Consider the following 18071-nt stretch of genomic DNA (forward strand, 5'->3'; position numbering starts at 1 on the left):
ATTGTACTTGAATTAGCTTTGCAAAGGCTCAAACTACCATGTATCTACTTGTAAATACATTCCTTGTTCTTTAAATCTTAACTTATTAGATACACTTTTTTCAAATAATCCTTAATTTATTAACTGAACATTTTATAACCAACCAATGCAGTTCAATAAAAAGGTATTGCAAATTGGTAATTAACATTACAAAATTTTAAGTTCTTATGAACACACCTAGTCCAGATAATATCTTCCCTTTTACAATCCACTGGGACACTGTGCAAAATGTAAATAAAAACAGAATGTGATGATTTGCAAATCATGTACAGTGCATCTGGAAAGTATTCACAGCGCTTCACTTTTTCCACATTTTGTTATGTTACAGCCTTATTCCAAAATGGATTAAATTCATTTTCTACCTCAAAATTCTACACACAATACCCCATAATGGCAAAGCAAAAAAAGTTTGCTTAAAAATTTTGCAAATATATTAAAAATATCACCAAAAAAATCACATGTACATAAGTATTCACAGCCTTTGCTCAATACTTTGTTGAAGCACCTTTGGCAGCAATTACCGCCTCAAGTCTTTTTGAGTATGATGCTACAAGCTTGGCACACCTATTTTTGGGCAGTTTCTCCCATTCTTCTTTGCAGAACCTCTCAAGCTCCATCAGGTTGGATGTGGAGCGTCGGTGCACAGCCATTTTCAGATCTCTCCAGAGATGTTCAATCGGGTTCAAGTCTGGGCTCTGGCTGGGCCACTCAAGGACATTCACAGAGTTGTCCCCAAGCCACTCCTTCGTTATCTTGGCTGTGTGCTTAGGGTCGTTGATGAACCTTCGCCCCAGTCCGAGGTCCAGAGCGCTCTGGAGTAGGTTATCATCAAGGATGGCTTGGGCGGCCCAGTAGTCGAGTGGTTAGGGTGTGTACCATGTTAAGCGCAAGACGCTCTTAGCAGGCAGTCACTGGTTTGACTCCCGACCAGTCTGATTCTTTCCTGCATGTCATTCCCCTCTCTCTCTACCCCCTTTCCTGTCAGTCACCACTGAACTATAATAAAGGCATAAAAAGCCCCAAAAAATTATATATATAAAGAAAGGATGTCTCTGTACATTGCGGCATTCATCTTTCCCTCAACCTTGACTGGTCTTGCAGTTCCTGCTGCTGAAAAACATCCCCACAGCATGATACTGCCGCCACCATGCTTCACTGTAGGGATGGTATTGGTCAGGTGATGAGCGGTGCCTGGTTTCCTCCAGACATGACGCTTGGCATTCAGGCCAAAGAGTTCAATCTGTGTTTCATCAGACCAGAGAATTTTGTTTCTCATGGTCTGAGAGTCCTTCAGGTGCCTTTTGGCGAACTCCAGGTGGGCTGTCATGTTCCTTTTACTGAGGAGTGGCTTCTGTCTGGCCACTCTACCATACAGGCCTGATTGGTGGATTGCTGCAGAAATGGTTGTCCTTCTGGAAGGTTCTCCTCTCTCCATAGAGCAATGCTGGAGCACTGTCAGAGTGACCATTGGGTTCTTGGTCACCTCCCTGACTAAGGCACTTCTGCCCAGATCGCTCCGATTGGCCGGGCGGCCAGCTCTAGGAAGAGTCCTGGTGGTTCCAAACTTCTTCCATTTACAGATGATGGAGGCCACTGTGCTCATTGGGACCTTCAATGCTGCAGAAATGTTTATGTACCCTTCCCCAGATCTGTGCCTCCATACAATCCTGTCTCGGAGGTCTACAGACAATTCCTTGGACTTCATGGCTTGGTTTGTGCTCTGACATGCACTGTCAACTATGGGACCTTATATAGACAGGTGTGTGCCTTTCCAAATCATGTCCAGTCAACTGAATTTACCACAGGTGGACTCCAGTCAAGTTGTAGAAATATCTGAAGGATGATCAGTGGAAACAGGAAGCACCTGAGCTCAATTTTGAGTGTTATGGCAAAGGCTGTGAATACTTATGTACATGTGATTTTTTTGGTTTTTAATTTTTAATATATTTGCAAACATTTCAAGCAAACTTTTTTCACTTTGTCATTATGGGGTATTGTGTGTAGAATTTTGAGGTAAAAAATGAATTTAATCCATTTTGGAATAAGGCTGTAACATAACAAAATGTGGAAAAAGTGAAGCGCTGTGTAAACATATTTGAAAACATATCAAATGTTGAAATGCTGAAATGTTATTGTTTTATGAAAAATATTTGCTCAATTTGAATTTGATACAGCAACACAAACACAACAAAAGACTGGAAAAGTTGTGCAATGCTAAAATATATATATACATTCATACATATCTATACTTACATATCTAAACATGATCCCTCTGGGCTACAGAGGAGAGGGACCATCCAGCTTGTTATCACCGCACAGTTCAAAAGCCAGCATCCGTGATGGTGTGGGGGGGCATTAGTGCCAATGGTTTGGGTAGCTTGCACATCTGGGAAGGCTCCATTAATGCTGAACGGTATATACAGGTTTTGGAGCAACATATGCTGCCATCCAGACAATGTCTTTTTCAAAGAAGGCCTTGCATATTTCAGCAAGACAATGCCAAACCACATTCTGAGCTCTGTAGTTCAAGAGTCCGAACACTAAACTGGCCTGTCTGCAGTCCAGACCTGTCACCCACGGAAAATATTTGTAGCATCATGAAAGGAAAAATACGACAAAGGAGACCCCAGACTGTTGAGCAGTTGAAATCAGGCAAGGCAAGCAGGCAAAAATGAGACATTTCACTTTCAAAACTCCAGCAACTGACCTCCTCAGTGCCAAAACATTTACAGTGTTGTTAAAAGAAGAGGTGATGTACACAGTGGTAAACATACCCGTCCCAACTTTTTAGAAACGTGTTGCTGCATCAAATTCAAATTGAGCAGATATTTTTCATAAAACAATACAATTTTTAGCATTTCAACACTGATATTTTGTCTTTGCTCTATTTTTAATTAAATGAGTTTACATGATTTGCAAATCCTCACATTCTGTTTTTAATTTACAATTTAGACAGCGTCCCAACTTTTTTGGAAACAGGGTTGTACTGCCACCGTTTCTCTGTGTGCTCTCAAGTCCTTCAATGGGTGCACATCTCTTGGTTTGCCTGTCATCCTGGGATGACTCAGACCTGGATACTTGTGGTGACCCAGCATGGAGTCTGGCCCTTGGGGTATGTGGCTGTCTGTACTGTCCATGCCCAAGGAAAGGCCCCTCATCAAACAAATACACGCAGTTAAGACTAAAATATGCTACGTTGCGTTCCATGTTTACTCGTTTGCACGATATGTTATTATTGTTCTACTATCTGGGTGAGAGAGACGTATAGGATTGTTTGGCCTTAGCAGAGATCCTGCCTACTACTAAACATGAATTACATCACAATCCTACAATTCCTGTTTCTACAGGTGTTTTATTGTAAGCCCAGTAATTATATCATAGTAAAGCTGTTTCCACCTCAGCCTGCTCTTTGTTCTGATCTTCAGTTAAGGACGGACCAGTGAATCTGTGCTCTGAGTTCCTCTGAGAGTTTCCTCTCTCCTCCCTCCTTGTCTCCTCTGAGATACATTAAGATTTTGGAACTTCCTGGATGACGGCGGATCTCGGTCACTCTCCAGGTCTTGGGCTGGAGGACGGAGGAACAGGCAAGGTCCTGATTCTGGCTTCTTTACAATACTGGGGTTAACTCACTGAACAACAGGTCACAGATATCTGAAAAGTGGGACAAAGGATGAGTGAGCATTTGACCAACTAAGAGGTTACCAGCTGTGTTACACCTGGACTGCTGTCCTGAAGAAAACAGCAATCGGAAAAAAATATTCTTTATTTTAATTGCCACTGTACATGACAAAAAGCATATGTCCTATTAACGACTGAGATTATAATGAGGACAGCTGGTGATAACATGTCGAGGTAAAAAAATACTGCCAGAGCCTTAGAGTCTGAATCTGGTCATTTGATCTGATAATTTGATTTGTCAAATTAACCTGTGACCACTTAGATGTTAACGGTGGTTAATTGCTAGTAACTTAAAGATCTGATGAAGCATACGGGTACAAATGCTGGTTGAGGGAGAAAACAAAGAAAACTCATTAACTAATGAGATATGAGGCTTCACAGTACAGATGAAAGTGGGCTCACTATTTGGCAAGTAACAGGTCACTGTTGCCCTTTTTATCTCATATGTAATAACACCTTATAAATGATTCACAGAGTGTTAACAAGTTGATTAATAAACTCCTTATCAAGGATTTATGAATGGTAAAGTCTTACTGTTAAGTGGTACTGGATTTTTCAGTGAACATGTGAACAAAACCAATGTGGTTGATAAAACATTAAAGTTTATTTTATGACAAAAAGAGAAAAACTCCACAATTCACAAAGAAGCAAGCGACCTGTCAACAACTTCCATGTTTAACCTGATCAAAGTGTAGATGCCAACAACATTCAAGGAGCAGGAGATGAGTTTATTCAGAAGACTGATACCACACCACATCTGGACAGTAAATATGAAGCTACAGCAGCTGGTTAGCTCACACCACGTCTACACAGGAGGCAGCACGTCAGCAGCAGCATCAGTCCTCTACCTGTGTCTGGCAGGATGCACTCTGGGTCAAGGTCAGAGGTCAGAAGTCAGAGGTCAGTCATTGATGGACAGAAGAGGATATACTTCAGCTCATGTTCAGGTGCAGTCAGTGCATGGAGTCTGTTGGATGTAAGAGCAGATCTGGTTCTCAGGTTGTTACTGAACTTTACATCATCCAGTGAAATTAAAACAACAACTGGAGATTAAAGATCTAAACGTCTGACCCTAACCTAATATGTCGGCTCCATGGAGTTCAGGTCTGGAAACTGTGCTGGTTCTGGTCTTCTAATGTTGTAGCTCATTATGTTGCTGTAGGATGAAGTTCTGTTTCCCTCCACTCTGTTATCATGGTGATGATCAGAGGGTTTTTCATCATCAAGCTGGAGGATGTGTTTCATTGACCAAGTTTTGTCTGTTTTTGTCCGTCCCATCTACATGAGAACTCAGTCCCTGGTTCCCTGGGTTCTGACACCATGTTCCATTGTGGTGCCATTTCACATTAGACCTGGACTCACTTGAGAACCCTGAGCTGTCAGGGATCTTGTCAGGTCAGTTAAGGCAGTTTATTACCTTTGACATGAAGTTGATCAGTTCAGAATCAGACTGGAGATGATTGATTTGTTCTGTGTGAGAGCAGAGGACGGTCCCTCCTGACAGACTCAGGACAGGTGACCTGAACCATGACCTTTGGACGCTGCAGCTCTGCATCTTCACTGCTCTTCTGTCCAGGACACTTGTGGTTCTTGAGGTGTGACAGCAAACTGAACTTCCTGTCACAGACACTGCAGCTGAACGGCTTCTCTCCGGTGTGGATCCTCTTGTGTTTGTTAAGATTCCCCTTCTCACTGAACCTCTTCCCACACAGAGAACAACTGAACGGCTTCTCTCCGGTGTGGACCCTCATGTGTCGGACCAGCGTCCCTCTTTCTTTGTACCTCTTCTTACACACGGAGCAGCTGAACGGCTTCTCCCCGGTGTGGATCCTCGTGTGAGCAGCTAAGGTTCCACTCTGGGTGAAGTTTTTACCGCAGACCGAACAGCTGAAGGGCTTCTCTCCAGTGTGTTTCCTCATGTGGATGTGCAGACTTCCCTTCTGCCGGAAGGACTTCCCACACTCGGAGCAGTTGAACGGCCTCTCCCCGGTGTGACAGGTTATGTGTCTCTGCAGAGCCGTGTTGTGCTTGAAAGTTTTGCTGCATGCTGGACATTTATACAGTTTTTTCTGAGGAGCAGATCGCTTATGAGACCCAGCCTCACTGTCTGACAATGGATGAGACTGGATCATCTGGTTCCAGTCCTCATCCAGGACTTCAGGCTCAGGTTTAAAACACTGAGAAAGGAGAAACTGGCCGTTGCTGGTTGCTTTTAAAAAACCGGCTACATCCAGGTCAAAGGTTGGTTCTGGTCCTCCACAGTGTTCTTGGGTCTGCTGAGCTGGACTGGTGGCCGGACCAGCTGTGCTCCCCTCAGCTTGGCTCTGATGAAGCTGTGAGAACTGAGGATCCTCTTCATCATCCTCACTCTTTACAGAGACAGGAGGGAACAGGAAGTCTGGGACATCAGTCCCCTCCAGCCCCCCCCCTTGACCAGTCCACATGTCCCCCAGTTCCTCTTTAATGTGTGGGTGCTGGGGGGCCTCCTGGTCCAGATGGGGGCTCAGCTCCTGCCGCTCAGGGGGCATCTCTGCATCGACAGTCGGTGGCTGGACATCCTGAGACACACCTGAGGTACAGACACACAGGTACACAGGAGTTGAGGAGGACGTCCTCAGGACAGCTGGAGTCAGCAGAGTGATCAGGTTCAACTGTGTCATAAACAGAGACAGAGTAAATGTCTCTGTTTACGAGAGGTTTGACTGAACTAACTTTTATTTATGAAACATCGCGCTGTTCGACAGAGTGAGAAACAGTCAACTGAAGAAGTCGGTTTGTGTTTGGAGATCACACTCACCTGTTTATACCTAACTAACACCTCTGAGTCTTGTCACAGGTGGACCAGAGACAACACCTGAGCTGGACATATTCTGCTCCTGCTCCTGCCTGTACTGCTCTTGTTGCCTGGCTACCAGCCACTGTGGTTGCCTAGCTACCAGACAAAGCAGACTAAGCTGTTGTTATAGTAAACAGTCAAACCCAGACCTAGTGTTGGTTTAATAAACACTCAGCTACAGGACAATCTGAGGACTGAGACGCACTGACCAGACTAATACACGTCTGTGGGTCTGATGTTAACACTATCAATAACATCTCAGTGTTTTTAAAGTCATGTGAAGCTAAAGCCAACGTCAGTGATGTAACATCGTCTGTTAGCGTCTCTCAACAACAGGACGCTGCTGCGCCGGCCTCCCTGACACTCAGTAACTCAGTCAGCTAACAAGGCTAACCTTTAGCTAACACAGGTATGTTTGGTGTGTTCAACATGCTAACGCTGCTAACGCTGCTACAGCACTCAGGAGCTAACTGACAGAGGACGGTGACACCTGCTGTCATTAAACCAGCAGCTGTGATGGAGAGGACGGTCTCTGCGGACATTTTAAACACCTCCTGTAGAGCAGTCTGACACACACTATAACACTTCAGAATAAAAGCAGCAGCCTCCTGTCTCACTGCGGACCTGACCGGACCTGTCTCTCACTTTTTGACTGACTTTTATCGTCAGAAGCAGGTTTTCTAAAGTTGGACTTGACAAACCTCAGTTTGCTTAAGTTTGATTAAATGTTCACTCTTCACCAAAATGTGGTTTTAAAAGTTTTGCTTTACTCTCAGTGACCTAAATGAAGGTGTGGGGAGACGATCTGAGCACTGAGACCACAAACAGCTGATAGATTAACAGGTTGGTTTATTATTCTGAACTGCTCTCGGTCTGTGGCTGCTTAAGCTAACGATAGCCGTGAAGCTAAACCCTCAGAGAGGCTGGAGACGAAGAACAACACAGACCAGGATCTGGTCTACAGACCTGATGAAGGGGACACAGACCTGTGTGGCGGTCTAAGGCCACCCTGGAGCCGGGCTGATGCTGCCGTCCCTCGGCTCCCAGGAGCCTGCGCTGGCGGTCGATCTCCTCCTGGTATTCGGTGATGGTTCTCTCGAACAGGCCGATGATCTCCTCCACGGCCACCGTCAGTCTCTGGCTGACGAAGGCTCGCAGTACCTGGATGGTGGACATGATGAGGGGCAGCTGGTCTCCACCGGGACGACGAATCCACTACCGTGACGGAAGCCAGCGGAGGCTGCAGTTTCAAGCCGCATTTCTACGACCCTACTTTTTCGCGCCAGCGCCACCTAGCGACTAGGAGAGGCTGGTGTCAGGACCAGAGGACCAGGGTCTCAGGACCATGTTTTTTTGTTTAGTTTTTTTCCACACACACCAAAGACAACTCACTCGCCATGTGCAATAACTTCATACCCCAATCGGTGAATTCTGATAAACCATAAAGCTCCACTCATCTTCCTCAGAGATGAAGATCAGTGTAAAATAATACAGTTATATAAAGTGTAAAAATGACCAAAGTAAATCGGCTAATGTTAAACTAATCGAATAAATCTCACTGCTGCCTAATGTACAGAACATCACTGACTACTGTAAAACCCCAACCCTCACGGCTCCTAAACACTGTATGTGACTTCGTCTTGTGGTGTCTGTGACTTATGTTCTGGGTAAATATTGTTTCTAAATAGCTATAACGGATCAATCAGTGTTGACCAGGAACACAGAGTACTGTCCTACACAGCCGGAGGTTGATGTGACGCTTCTGAATCTCTGGACCTGAAACTACAAGCTCATAAGCAGGTCAGAGGTCAAGTGACCTCTTGGAAAATGGCCAAAGTCTTACTCAGCCCCCTTCCTGACAAGCGAGCAGGACATGTTGGTACATTATATATTTATAATGTGTAGACACAGTTTCACTGTCAGACCTCACTTAGAGAAAACTGTTTTCATTTAATTAATGTTTCTGGACCTCGTCATCCTAAGTTACATTCACAGTTATTCATTCAGTTGAGTGAGCAAACCTGTTGATGAGGAGGTTCACACACTGCCACACCTGCTGGTTATTTTGTGTAACTGCTTCTGTCAAACTTGCCGTTGATTTTATACATCTTTTTAATTGTTGAGAACAGACTTCACTGTCCACCAGACATCAGGAGGAAAACTTACTGAGCTGCTTTCAGATTCAGAACAGACACAATGTGTGATGGTCACTGAGCTGCACATGAACAGGCAACACATGACTGTTACATTACTTTATTATCTCCGCACCAACATCTGAAATAAAACAAAGTGAAGTGTGTTCATTTGACATAAAAATATTTTTTAATCTGCATTATTATTTTATATAACAAATTATTTTTCAATAATAATCATCAATTTGTGTTGTCAGTAAGAACAGAAAAACAACCCCAACATGGATGTGCTTCATTTTCATTGGTTCAATACTGATCTGTGGCGTTTCAAACATCTCTGCTCAGGACCAGGATCGGGACCAGGTCCAGGACCAGGACCAGTCAGTCTTCTCTCTTCTGCAGCACTGTCCTCTCACTGCAGACTTGTCATAAAAACACTTGTAGTTCAATGAAGCCACTGCTCCTCCACCTCCAACTGACTCCACCCTGCTCCTGTCATCTGCCTACATTACTCTAAGATGTGTCTTTACTTCCTGACACATCTGACTGTCCAAATACAATTCACTGACAATGATAGACCACAGAAACACACAATCCTCACATCTGACACCTGGAACCAACAGATGTTGCTGCTCGACAACCAAACAACTGATAAACAACTTGAACTAAATGTAGGTTAGTGTCAGGTTTTGCTTCACTTAAAGGTTCATGTGTTTGTGATTATAATCACATCAATATCTTAATACTGTGAAAGTATCAAAGCCTCAGTCCGCAGAGAAGTGTGGAGTGGATCTCATTGCTGCGGTAAGCGTATTGTGTCACTTCCGGTTGTTGGTGGTGTTGTGTTTGTTGCTGCTCCCCCTGAATTCAGCTGATCCTAGTTGCATTTTTGTATATAACCACTAATTATCTGTTGTACTGTCGAACTCCTGTTCGATCACTCCTAGCTCTCTCCTTCTCTTCGTGAGATTCTCATTGAAACACAGCTGTTTACACGCTAGCTCTGTTAGCTACTTTAGCTTAGCAGTTGTGATGGCTTCTGTCTCTCACTCTCCTGCTCTCTCTTGCTCAGCCTGCTTCATGTTTAGTTCCTCCTCTGCCTCCTTCAGCGATAATGGTACATGTAATAAATGCAGTTTGTTCGCAGTTATGGAGGCGAGGCTCAGAGATCTGGATCCCGGCTCAGCACCATGAAACCACATCTTTAGCTTCTCCAGTTAGCCAGCCCCCAGCAGCTGGTGCGGACCGGCCCAGTGTAGCGTCTCCTGTAGCTCCTTCTCTCCCCCCAGCAGCTCCCGAGCAGCCGGGAGGTCAGGGCGGCTGGTGACTGTTCGGAACAAGAAGAGCTGAGTCCTAAACAAAAGCTCACGGCTCACCACCGACCTGTTCACGTTTCTAACAGGTTCTCCTCCCTCAGCGACACCCCCGCTGGGAAACAAACTCTGGTCATTGGTGACTCTATACTGAGAAACGTGAAGTTAGCGACACCGGCGGCCACAGTCACATGTTTCCTGGGGCCAGAGCAGCGACATTGAGTCAAACCTGAAGCTGCTGGCGAAGGATAAACGTAAATACAGTACGATTGTAATACACGTCGGCACTAATGACACCTGATCACACCAATCGTAGATCACTAAGATTAATGTGGAGTCGGTGTGTACTTATGCTAAAACAATGTCGGACTCCGTAGTTTTCTCTGGGCCCCTCCCCAACCTGACCAGCGATGACATGTACAGCCGCTTGTCATCGTTCAACCGCTGGTTATCAGCTGGTGTTCCGCTAACGATGTGGGCTTTGTTGATAACTGGCAGACTTTCTGGGGAAGACCTGGTCTGATTAGACGAGACGGCAAACATCCCACGCTGGATGGAGCTGCGCTCTTATCTAGAAACTTCACTGAGTTTATTAGAAGCCAAAGCCATGACAAACCAGAGCTGAGACCAGGAGGCAGAGTCGCAGTCTTACACTCTTCTCTCTCTTAGAGCAGTCGCTGCCATTCACCCCCTAAAAACTGTGTCTGTCCCCCGACCACCTACATTTAAATATAATAAATCAAAAGTGAACAGAGGAGGAGTTAGACATGAAAACCTAATAAAAATTAGCACAACTGTTAGTCCAGAACCAAATAACAGGAAAATTAAATGTGGATTCTTGAATATCAGATCACTCTCATCTAAATCTCTACTAGTCAATGATCTGATAACTGATCATCACATTGATCTGCTCTGTCTGACTGAAACCTGGCTGCAGCAGGATGAATATGTTAGTTTAAATGAATCAACACCCCCCACTCATGTTAATGTTCATATCCCTCGAAGCACAGGCCGAGGAGGAGGGGTGGCAGCCATCTATCACTCCAATTTATTACTGAATCCCAAGCATAAGGTTAATCATAATTCATTTGAAAGCCTTATTCTTAGTCTGTCTCACCCAAACTGGAAGACACAAAAACCAGTCCTACTAGTTACTGTATATCGTCCTCCTGCTCCTGACTCTGAGTTCTTATCTGAGTTCTCAGACTTTTTATCTGAGTTAGCTCTCAGCACAGATAAAGTTATCATGGTGGGTGATTTTAACATTCATGTAGATGTTGAAAGTGACAGCCTGAGTATTGCATTTAATTCATTATTAGACTCAATTGGCTTCTCTCAGCATGTTAATGAACCCACTCACTCTTTTAACCATACCCTTGATCTGGTTCATCTGGACTTATGGGACTGACATTGAATATCTAACAGTATCTCCCAGAAACCCTCTTTTATCTGACCATTCTCTGTTAACATTTGAGTTTTCAGTCATGGACTACACAGCATCTGGGGAAAAAATCTATTACAGCAGGTGTCTCTCTGACAATACCGTTAGCAAATTTAAAGAAAGGATCCCATCAGTACTTAGCCCACTGCCATGTATCAATGCAGTAGGGAACAGCTCTCTTAACTTCACAGCCACACAGGTTGATGATCTTGTTGACAGTACTGTAGCCTCACTGCGTGCAACTCTAGATACTGTGGCCCCTCTGAGGAAGAAGGTAGTGAGTCAGAGAAGGCTAGCTCCATGGTACAACTCAGAAACACGAGCTTTAAAGCAAAATTCAAGGAAGCTAGAAAGAAGGTGGCGTTCTACTAACCTGGATGAATCTTTAAAGGCTTGGAGAGACAGCCTGTTGGCGTATAAAAAAAGCCTCCATAAAGCCAGAACATCCTATTATTCATCATTGATAGAAGAAAACAAGAACAATCCCAGGTTTCTGTTCAGCACTGTAGCCAGGCTGACAGACAGCCACAGCTCTGTTGACCCATCTATACCTTTAGCCCTCAGTTGTAATGACTTTATGAGCTTCTTTACAAATAAAATTGTCTCTGTTAGAGAAAAAATTCACCATCTCCTCCCCACAGCTGGCTCAGATGTACTGTCCAGTTCAGCAGCCTCAGAGTCCACTGTAACTGGTTTATATTTTGACTGTTTCTCTCCTGTACATCTCTCTGAGCTCACTTCAACAGTTTCTTTATCTAAACCATCATCCTGTCTTCTTGACCCCATTCCAACAAGGTTGTTCAAAGAGGTTTTTCCTTTACTTGACACCTCTATATTAAGTCTGATTAACTTATCTTTATCAACTGGTTATGTACCGCAGGCTTTTAAAGTTGCAGTAATTAAACCTCTACTTAAAAAGCCTACTCTTGATCCTGACGTTTTAGCCAATTATAGACCTATATCCAACCTCCCCTTTATCTCCAAAATCCTTGAGAGGGTCGTTGCAAGCCAGTTATGTGATTACTTGCACAGGAATGGTTTGTTTGAAGACTTTCAGTCAGGTTTTAGAGTCCATCATAGCACAGAAACAGCTCTGGTTAAGGTTACCAATGATCTCCTCATAGCCTCAGACAATGGACTTGTCTCTATACTTGTCCTACTAGATCTTAGTGCCGCATTTGACACCATCGATCATAAGATTTTATTACAGAGACTAGAACATATGGTCGGCATCAAAGGAACCGCACTAAGCTGGTTTAAGTCATATCTGTCAGATAGACTCCAGTTTGTTCATGTTAACAATGACTCCTCTATCATCACAGAAGTCAGTCATGGAGTTCCACAAGGTTCTGTGCTAGGACCAATGCTCTTCAGTCTATATATGCTTCCTCTGGGAAACATTATTAGGAGGCACCAGATAAATTTCCATTGTTACGCAGATGACACCCAGCTGTACTTATCCATGAAGCCAGGTGAGACTAACCAGGTAGCCAAGCTTCAGGTGTGTCTTAAGGACATAAAAATCTGGATGACCAGTAATTTCTTACTCTTAAATTCAGACAAAACTGAAGTTATTGTAATTGGCCCAAAACACCTCAGAGATACACTATGTGATAATATACTGACTCTGGATGACATCACCTTGGCCTCCAGTGCTACAGTCAGAAACCTTGGTGTCATTTTTGACCAGGACTTGTCCTTTACTTCACATATAAAGCAAGTCTCTAGGACAGCCTTCTTCCACCTGCGCAATATTGCTAAAATCAGACCCATTCTGTGTCTAAAGGATGCTGAAAAACTAGTTCATGCATTTGTTACCTCAAGACTGGACTACTGTAACTCTTTATTGTCAGGATGTCCCAAAAATTCAGTAAAAAGCCTCCAATTGATCCAGAATGCGGCAGCACGAGTACTGACAGGAACGAGGAAACGAGATCACGTCTCTCCTGTGTTAGCCTCTCTGCATTGGCTCCCTGTAAAATCCAGAATCGAATTTAAAATCCTCCTCCTCACCTACAAAGCCATTAATGGTCAGGCACCATCGTACCTTGGAGAGCTTATAGTTCCCTATTTTCCCAATAGGACACTTCGCTCTCTAAATGCAGGTCAACTTGTGGTTCCCAGAGTTAGTAAGAGTAGAATGGGGGGCAGAGCCTTCAGCTATCAGGCTCCTCTCCTGTGGAACCAGCTCCCAGTGTGGGTTCGGGAGGCAGACCCCCTCTCTACCTTTAAGATCAGGCTTAAAACTGTCCTGTTTAGTAAAGCTTATAGTTAGGGCTGGCTCGGGTATGTCCTGACCCATCCCTTAGCTATGCTGCTATAGAGCTAAACTGCTGGGGGATTCCCATGATTCACTGGGCGCTCTCTCCCTATTTCTGTCTCTCTCCCCCGCTCTCTCTCGATAACTTCATGCCATTAACTTTGTTGTTTTTTTTTTCTCTCCCGTAGTTTTGTGCTTCTCCTCTCTCTCCCTCTCTCTGTCCTCATTCTGCAGGTCTCTCTGCCTCGGGAGCAGCAGGATCCAGATCCACCACTACTCATCTTTACTATTACTATTACCTGTCTTTATTATTAATAACGCCATTACCGACACAGCTGTTCCTGGTCTCTCTCTCTTCTCTCCCCTCTCCTCCCCCTCCCCCTCTTTCTATCTTCCCCTAAACCCAACCGGTCGAGGCAGACGGACCCCCACCCTGAGCCCGGTTCTGTTGGAGGTTTCTTCCTGTTAAAAGGGAGTTTTTCCTCCCCCCTGTCGCCAAGCGCTTGCTCGTTGTGGGAACTGTTGGGTTTTTTCTCTGTAACAAAGTAAGGTCTTGACCTTACCCTGTAAAGAGCCTTGAGATAATGTATATTATGATTTGGCGCTATACAAATAAAATTGAATTGAATTGAATTGAAATGCACACAGCCTGTATTCAGAAACTGATTTGGTTTCTCTGGGTGTTAAGTTTAAATCTGCTTTATTTTTATTGGATCATTCAGAAAACAGTCAGCCAATCAGAAGAGAGGCTCAGAGTCTCTCTTCTGATATATCTTCTGATGGATATCAACGCTTCAAATAAAAACACTGGAGAAGATAAAATATGTAGCTTTAATGGGACAAAAAACTAAAAGTTTTAAAAACACTAGCAGACAGAAAAAAGATTTGTTCCAGCGAGACTGTAACTTCTGGAATTAAAACTAAACTAACATCATTCCTGGACACAAGACAAACAGTCAGGTTGTCTGAGGACGGCTCACCAGGACTCATGAAGACCAGCTGTTCAGGACGTGGACATGAGCAGGAGAACTGTGACACTGCACCTCTGTCACTTCCTGCTGCTGTGACCTGCACACTCAGGTGTTTTACCTGTGAGTGACTCTTCTGTCACTCAGGGGTTTCTGTCCTGTGGCTCATCAGGTGCTGCTGTAAAGCATCAGAGTGACTGAACCACTGACCACAGTGTGAGCAGCTGAAGGGTGGAGACGTCCCGTCTCTGCTCTGCTGCAGTGGTCTGCAGTAAGGTGTCTGTCTCAGGTGACCTCTCTCATGTGTCACCGGTCCAGACTGAGTCTTACACAGGTTCCCTCTGTTCAGTCTGCTCAGCTCCTCCCTATTCTTCCTCTGTGGTGGAGACCAGTCTGAAGTGCTGTTACCTCCTGACCCCTCACAGTCCTCCACATCAGCTGAGGTCTCCATCTGATCTGGAGGACCAGCCTCTGTGTCCTCCTCAGTCTTCACAGAGACAGGAGGGACATCCAGGACGGCAGCCCCCTCTATTTGGAGCTGCTCTTCCCTCTGACTGGTCCAGACTTCCTCCTGTTCCACTTTGATGTGCGGGGGCTGTGGGGGCTGCGGATCCTCCTGGGGCAGACTGGGCCTGATCCCTTGCTGCTGCACAGGAGGAACCTTCGCCTTCGCAGTCAGAGAGTGGACGTCTGTAGGAGCAATGGACAAAGACACAAACATGAGGGACTTCATGTGAACGTCTCCCCCTCAGCTCCACCAGGCGAGACAACAGTCAGACCCTCCAGGTCTAGAGACTCCCCATGATCAGGTTTCTGACTCTGAGTGGATCCAGGCATCACATCACACAGAGGGACGGACTGAAGGCAGACTACAGACTGAGGCCACATCCACATTATCAGAAACCATCTCTGTCCACACTGACACACCTGAAAACTAGGGATGCACCGAAATGAAAATTCTTGGCCGAAACCGAAAATGAAAAATGAGGAAACCAAGGCTGAAAACCGAAAACCGAAACACCGAAAGAAATGATTATGTCAATGATATTTATAGGTGATAAATTAAACCCCACGTGAAGAAACTCTTTGCAGATGCACCCCTCTTGAAATTTCAGCATTGCATGTTTTGCATATCGCTATTCGTGGGTCTTTCTCTGAGATAGTGAAATAAGTCCACACCGCAGACATGCTGGCTCTTATCCCGTTTCCCGCGTGCTGGACGCGCTGTCTGCCGCGTGATCACAAGTTTCGGCCGTGTTGTTTCGGTGATTTAGGTCTTTCGGCCGAATTTTCGGTGCATCCCTACTGAAACATCACATGACCATTCACCTACACTGAGCATGTGTATCAGGAGCCACCGTGGGCGTCTACATCATCATTTCCAAAGGTCTCCACTTGTGTCCATCCAGACTACAACACCACCTGGAGTTTTAGACTAAAACGGGTCCAGCAGCGTTTCTGACAGTCTCTGTTTTAGGGACTGAAGACTCTGGAGGAGAGTGGACAGAGGAGGAAACAGAGAAGAAGAGATGAGTTTAAACAAAAATGTAGAAGAAGAGACGAATTAAAAAACTAAAACATAGAAGAAGAGATGAGTTTATAACTAAAGCAGAAGAAGAAGAGATGAATTTAAAACTGAAATGTAGTCATGTGGACTCCCCTGGCCTCAGTCTGTCCCTGCTGCTAGCAGCGGTTAGCTCTGTGATCAGCTCAGCCCATGTGCAGCTGTAGTTATTTTATTATTGTGGCTGTGTGGACCAAGTAGACCACAACACACACAGATGGATGTTTTAGTGAAAACGAATCACTGCTCCAGTTTTATCACCGTGAACTGTGTTAACAATGGAGCCTAATGAGACGCTACAGTTTTACCCCCCTCCCCCCCGAAACAGAGCTTCTCTCTTGATGAAGACATGTTTACTGTCTGGATGAAGTGATTTGACTGAAGCATCAATAATCAACTCTTGAGTTTGTGAATCACATCAGAGCTGATTACATCACTTCTCATATCGGTCTACACAGAACAGGTCCCATATAGTCCAGTTAATATACTGTAAACCTCCAGCGACTTTTGTCTGGACCTGGACCCGGACCCGGACCCGGACCCGGACCACCACAGTGACCCTGAAATATGGAGGTGGAGTGAGCTGGAGGTATGAACGGATGACTACATCACCAGAGGACACTCACTGATGTAGAACAAAATAACACTTCGCAGAAGCTAATAGTTAGCATTGTATTGCTAGCTGATGTCCTGATTTAATAGCAGAAGCTAAGTGTTAGCTAGCAATCCAGCAAAAGCTAAGTGTTAGCTGCTGCTAACAAGCTGTTTATAAAGCCCTGACCGGGCTCTATGAAGCAGTAGCAGGGAGACGGACCTTCTCTCCGCAGCCTGATCTCAGGCAGGAACACGGTGTCCAACACCTTCCGGTACCGGTCCAGCTCCTCCTCGTAGTCGGTGATCGTCTTCTGGAAGAACTCGAATATTTCCTCCACCGCCGCAGACAACCGCTGCTCCACGAACTCCCTCAGCCTGTCGAGGGCGGCCATCGTGTCCGGGCCGAGAGCAGCGACGACGACGATGAGAATGGTGATGGTGATGATGGGGTGTTGCCTCAGTCTACGGCTGCTAGCCCCGTTTACTGAGGACAACCAGCGCGGAAAGACCATGGATAATACATCCATGGGGAAAACGGTCTGCTGCGTATACAGCAACAAACGTTAAGAAGCATTGCTGCCCCCTACTGGACTGGAGCGTCATGCCAGAGTTACACAAGCAGCATAAACCCTATGGTTTTTCTTCTTCTCCTTCTTGATCGTTTACTGATGCCCCCCTCAGTCTGCACTACACAAGTGGTTCAAACCAGTGGTTCAAAGGAAGTCCAGCAGTTTCTCTGTTTTCTGCAGGTCTTCTGGACTGAGTTTGGTCCAGGGAGTAAAGACAGATCCTGGTCTCTGCTGGGTCTCTGTGTAATGTGTTACAGTCTCGGTCTGGCCTCACTGACACCTCTCATCAGGACCAGCCTGTCCTAAACCACAGAACCCGGAGCAGCTACACCTCCAGTACCACCACATGGAGAGGACACACACACACACAACATCCCCCTCTTCTCTCCCTCCTCAGGTAACACCCACCTGACACAAGATGGAATTAAGTGTCACACGTTCACTTCCTGTGTTCATGTCCAGCAGGATGATGAGGAAGTGAAGTGTGAGGCAAATATCTAAGTGATCACAGTGTTCTGATCAGCATACACAGTTGTGTTTTTATTAAATGATGATTAATCAAAGACCTGCTGTGTGACCTCCATTCACTGATTGTCATCTGATTGTCATCTGTATGTTGGAGCTTTGTGAAGGATGTTCTGGTTCTGTCCATGACATGAACATACATGACTGATCAA

The 18071-nt window shown here is 45.1% G+C and overlaps 2 protein-coding genes across 5 annotated transcripts; both read right to left on the reverse strand.

The window, feature by feature from the left end:
• Nucleotides 1-2668: 2668 nt before the first annotated feature.
• On the reverse strand, nt 2669-7895 carry LOC139615280 (oocyte zinc finger protein XlCOF20-like). 4 transcript variants are annotated; one of them, XM_071473094.1, is made up of 3 exons: nt 7540-7891; nt 5135-6286; nt 2669-3690 (listed from the first exon to the last, which is right to left on the reverse strand). In XM_071473094.1, the coding sequence occupies exons 1-2, from the start codon at nt 7727-7729 to the stop codon at nt 5163-5165; spliced, it is 1314 nt and encodes a 437-aa protein (XP_071329195.1). In that variant the 5' UTR covers nt 7730-7891; the 3' UTR covers nt 2669-3690; nt 5135-5162. The 4 variants fall into 4 exon arrangements, with proteins under 4 accessions (XP_071329195.1, XP_071329196.1, XP_071329194.1 ...); XM_071473095.1 differs by lacking the exon at nt 2669-3690 and having other exon boundaries at nt 4300-6286; nt 7520-7895; XM_071473093.1 differs by lacking the exon at nt 2669-3690 and having other exon boundaries at nt 4300-6286; nt 7540-7888.
• A 6487-nt stretch (nt 7896-14382) lies between these two features.
• Nucleotides 14383-17494, reverse strand: LOC139615266 (uncharacterized). The gene is made up of 2 exons (XM_071473078.1): nt 17046-17494; nt 14383-15357 (listed from the first exon to the last, which is right to left on the reverse strand). The coding sequence occupies exons 1-2, from the start codon at nt 17350-17352 to the stop codon at nt 14807-14809; spliced, it is 858 nt and encodes a 285-aa protein (XP_071329179.1). The 5' UTR covers nt 17353-17494; the 3' UTR covers nt 14383-14806.
• Between the last annotated feature and the right edge of the window lie 577 nt (nt 17495-18071).

The sequence above is a fragment of the Trachinotus anak genome, unplaced genomic scaffold (genome assembly GCF_046630095.1).
Source record: "Trachinotus anak isolate AG129_WGS33_773 ecotype Australia unplaced genomic scaffold, CSIRO_AGI_Tana_v1 ptg000045l, whole genome shotgun sequence".
In the NCBI taxonomy this organism is placed as follows: domain Eukaryota; kingdom Metazoa; phylum Chordata; class Actinopteri; order Carangiformes; family Carangidae; genus Trachinotus; species Trachinotus anak.

Coding starts and splice junctions, on each gene's coding strand:
- LOC139615266 (XM_071473078.1), bottom strand. CDS start 17,352: ATGGATGTATTATCCATGGTCTTTCCGCGCTGGTTGTCCTCAGTAAAC. Junction 15,358..17,045: donor GATCAGGCTGCGGAGAGAAG/GTCCGTCTCCCT, acceptor TTGCTCCTACAG/ACGTCCACTCTCTGACTGCG.
- LOC139615280 (XM_071473094.1), bottom strand. CDS start 7,729: ATGTCCACCATCCAGGTACTGCGAGCCTTCGTCAGCCAGAGACTGACG. Junction 6,287..7,539: donor GGCCTTAGACCGCCACACAG/GTCTGTGTCCCC, acceptor TCTGTACCTCAG/GTGTGTCTCAGGATGTCCAG.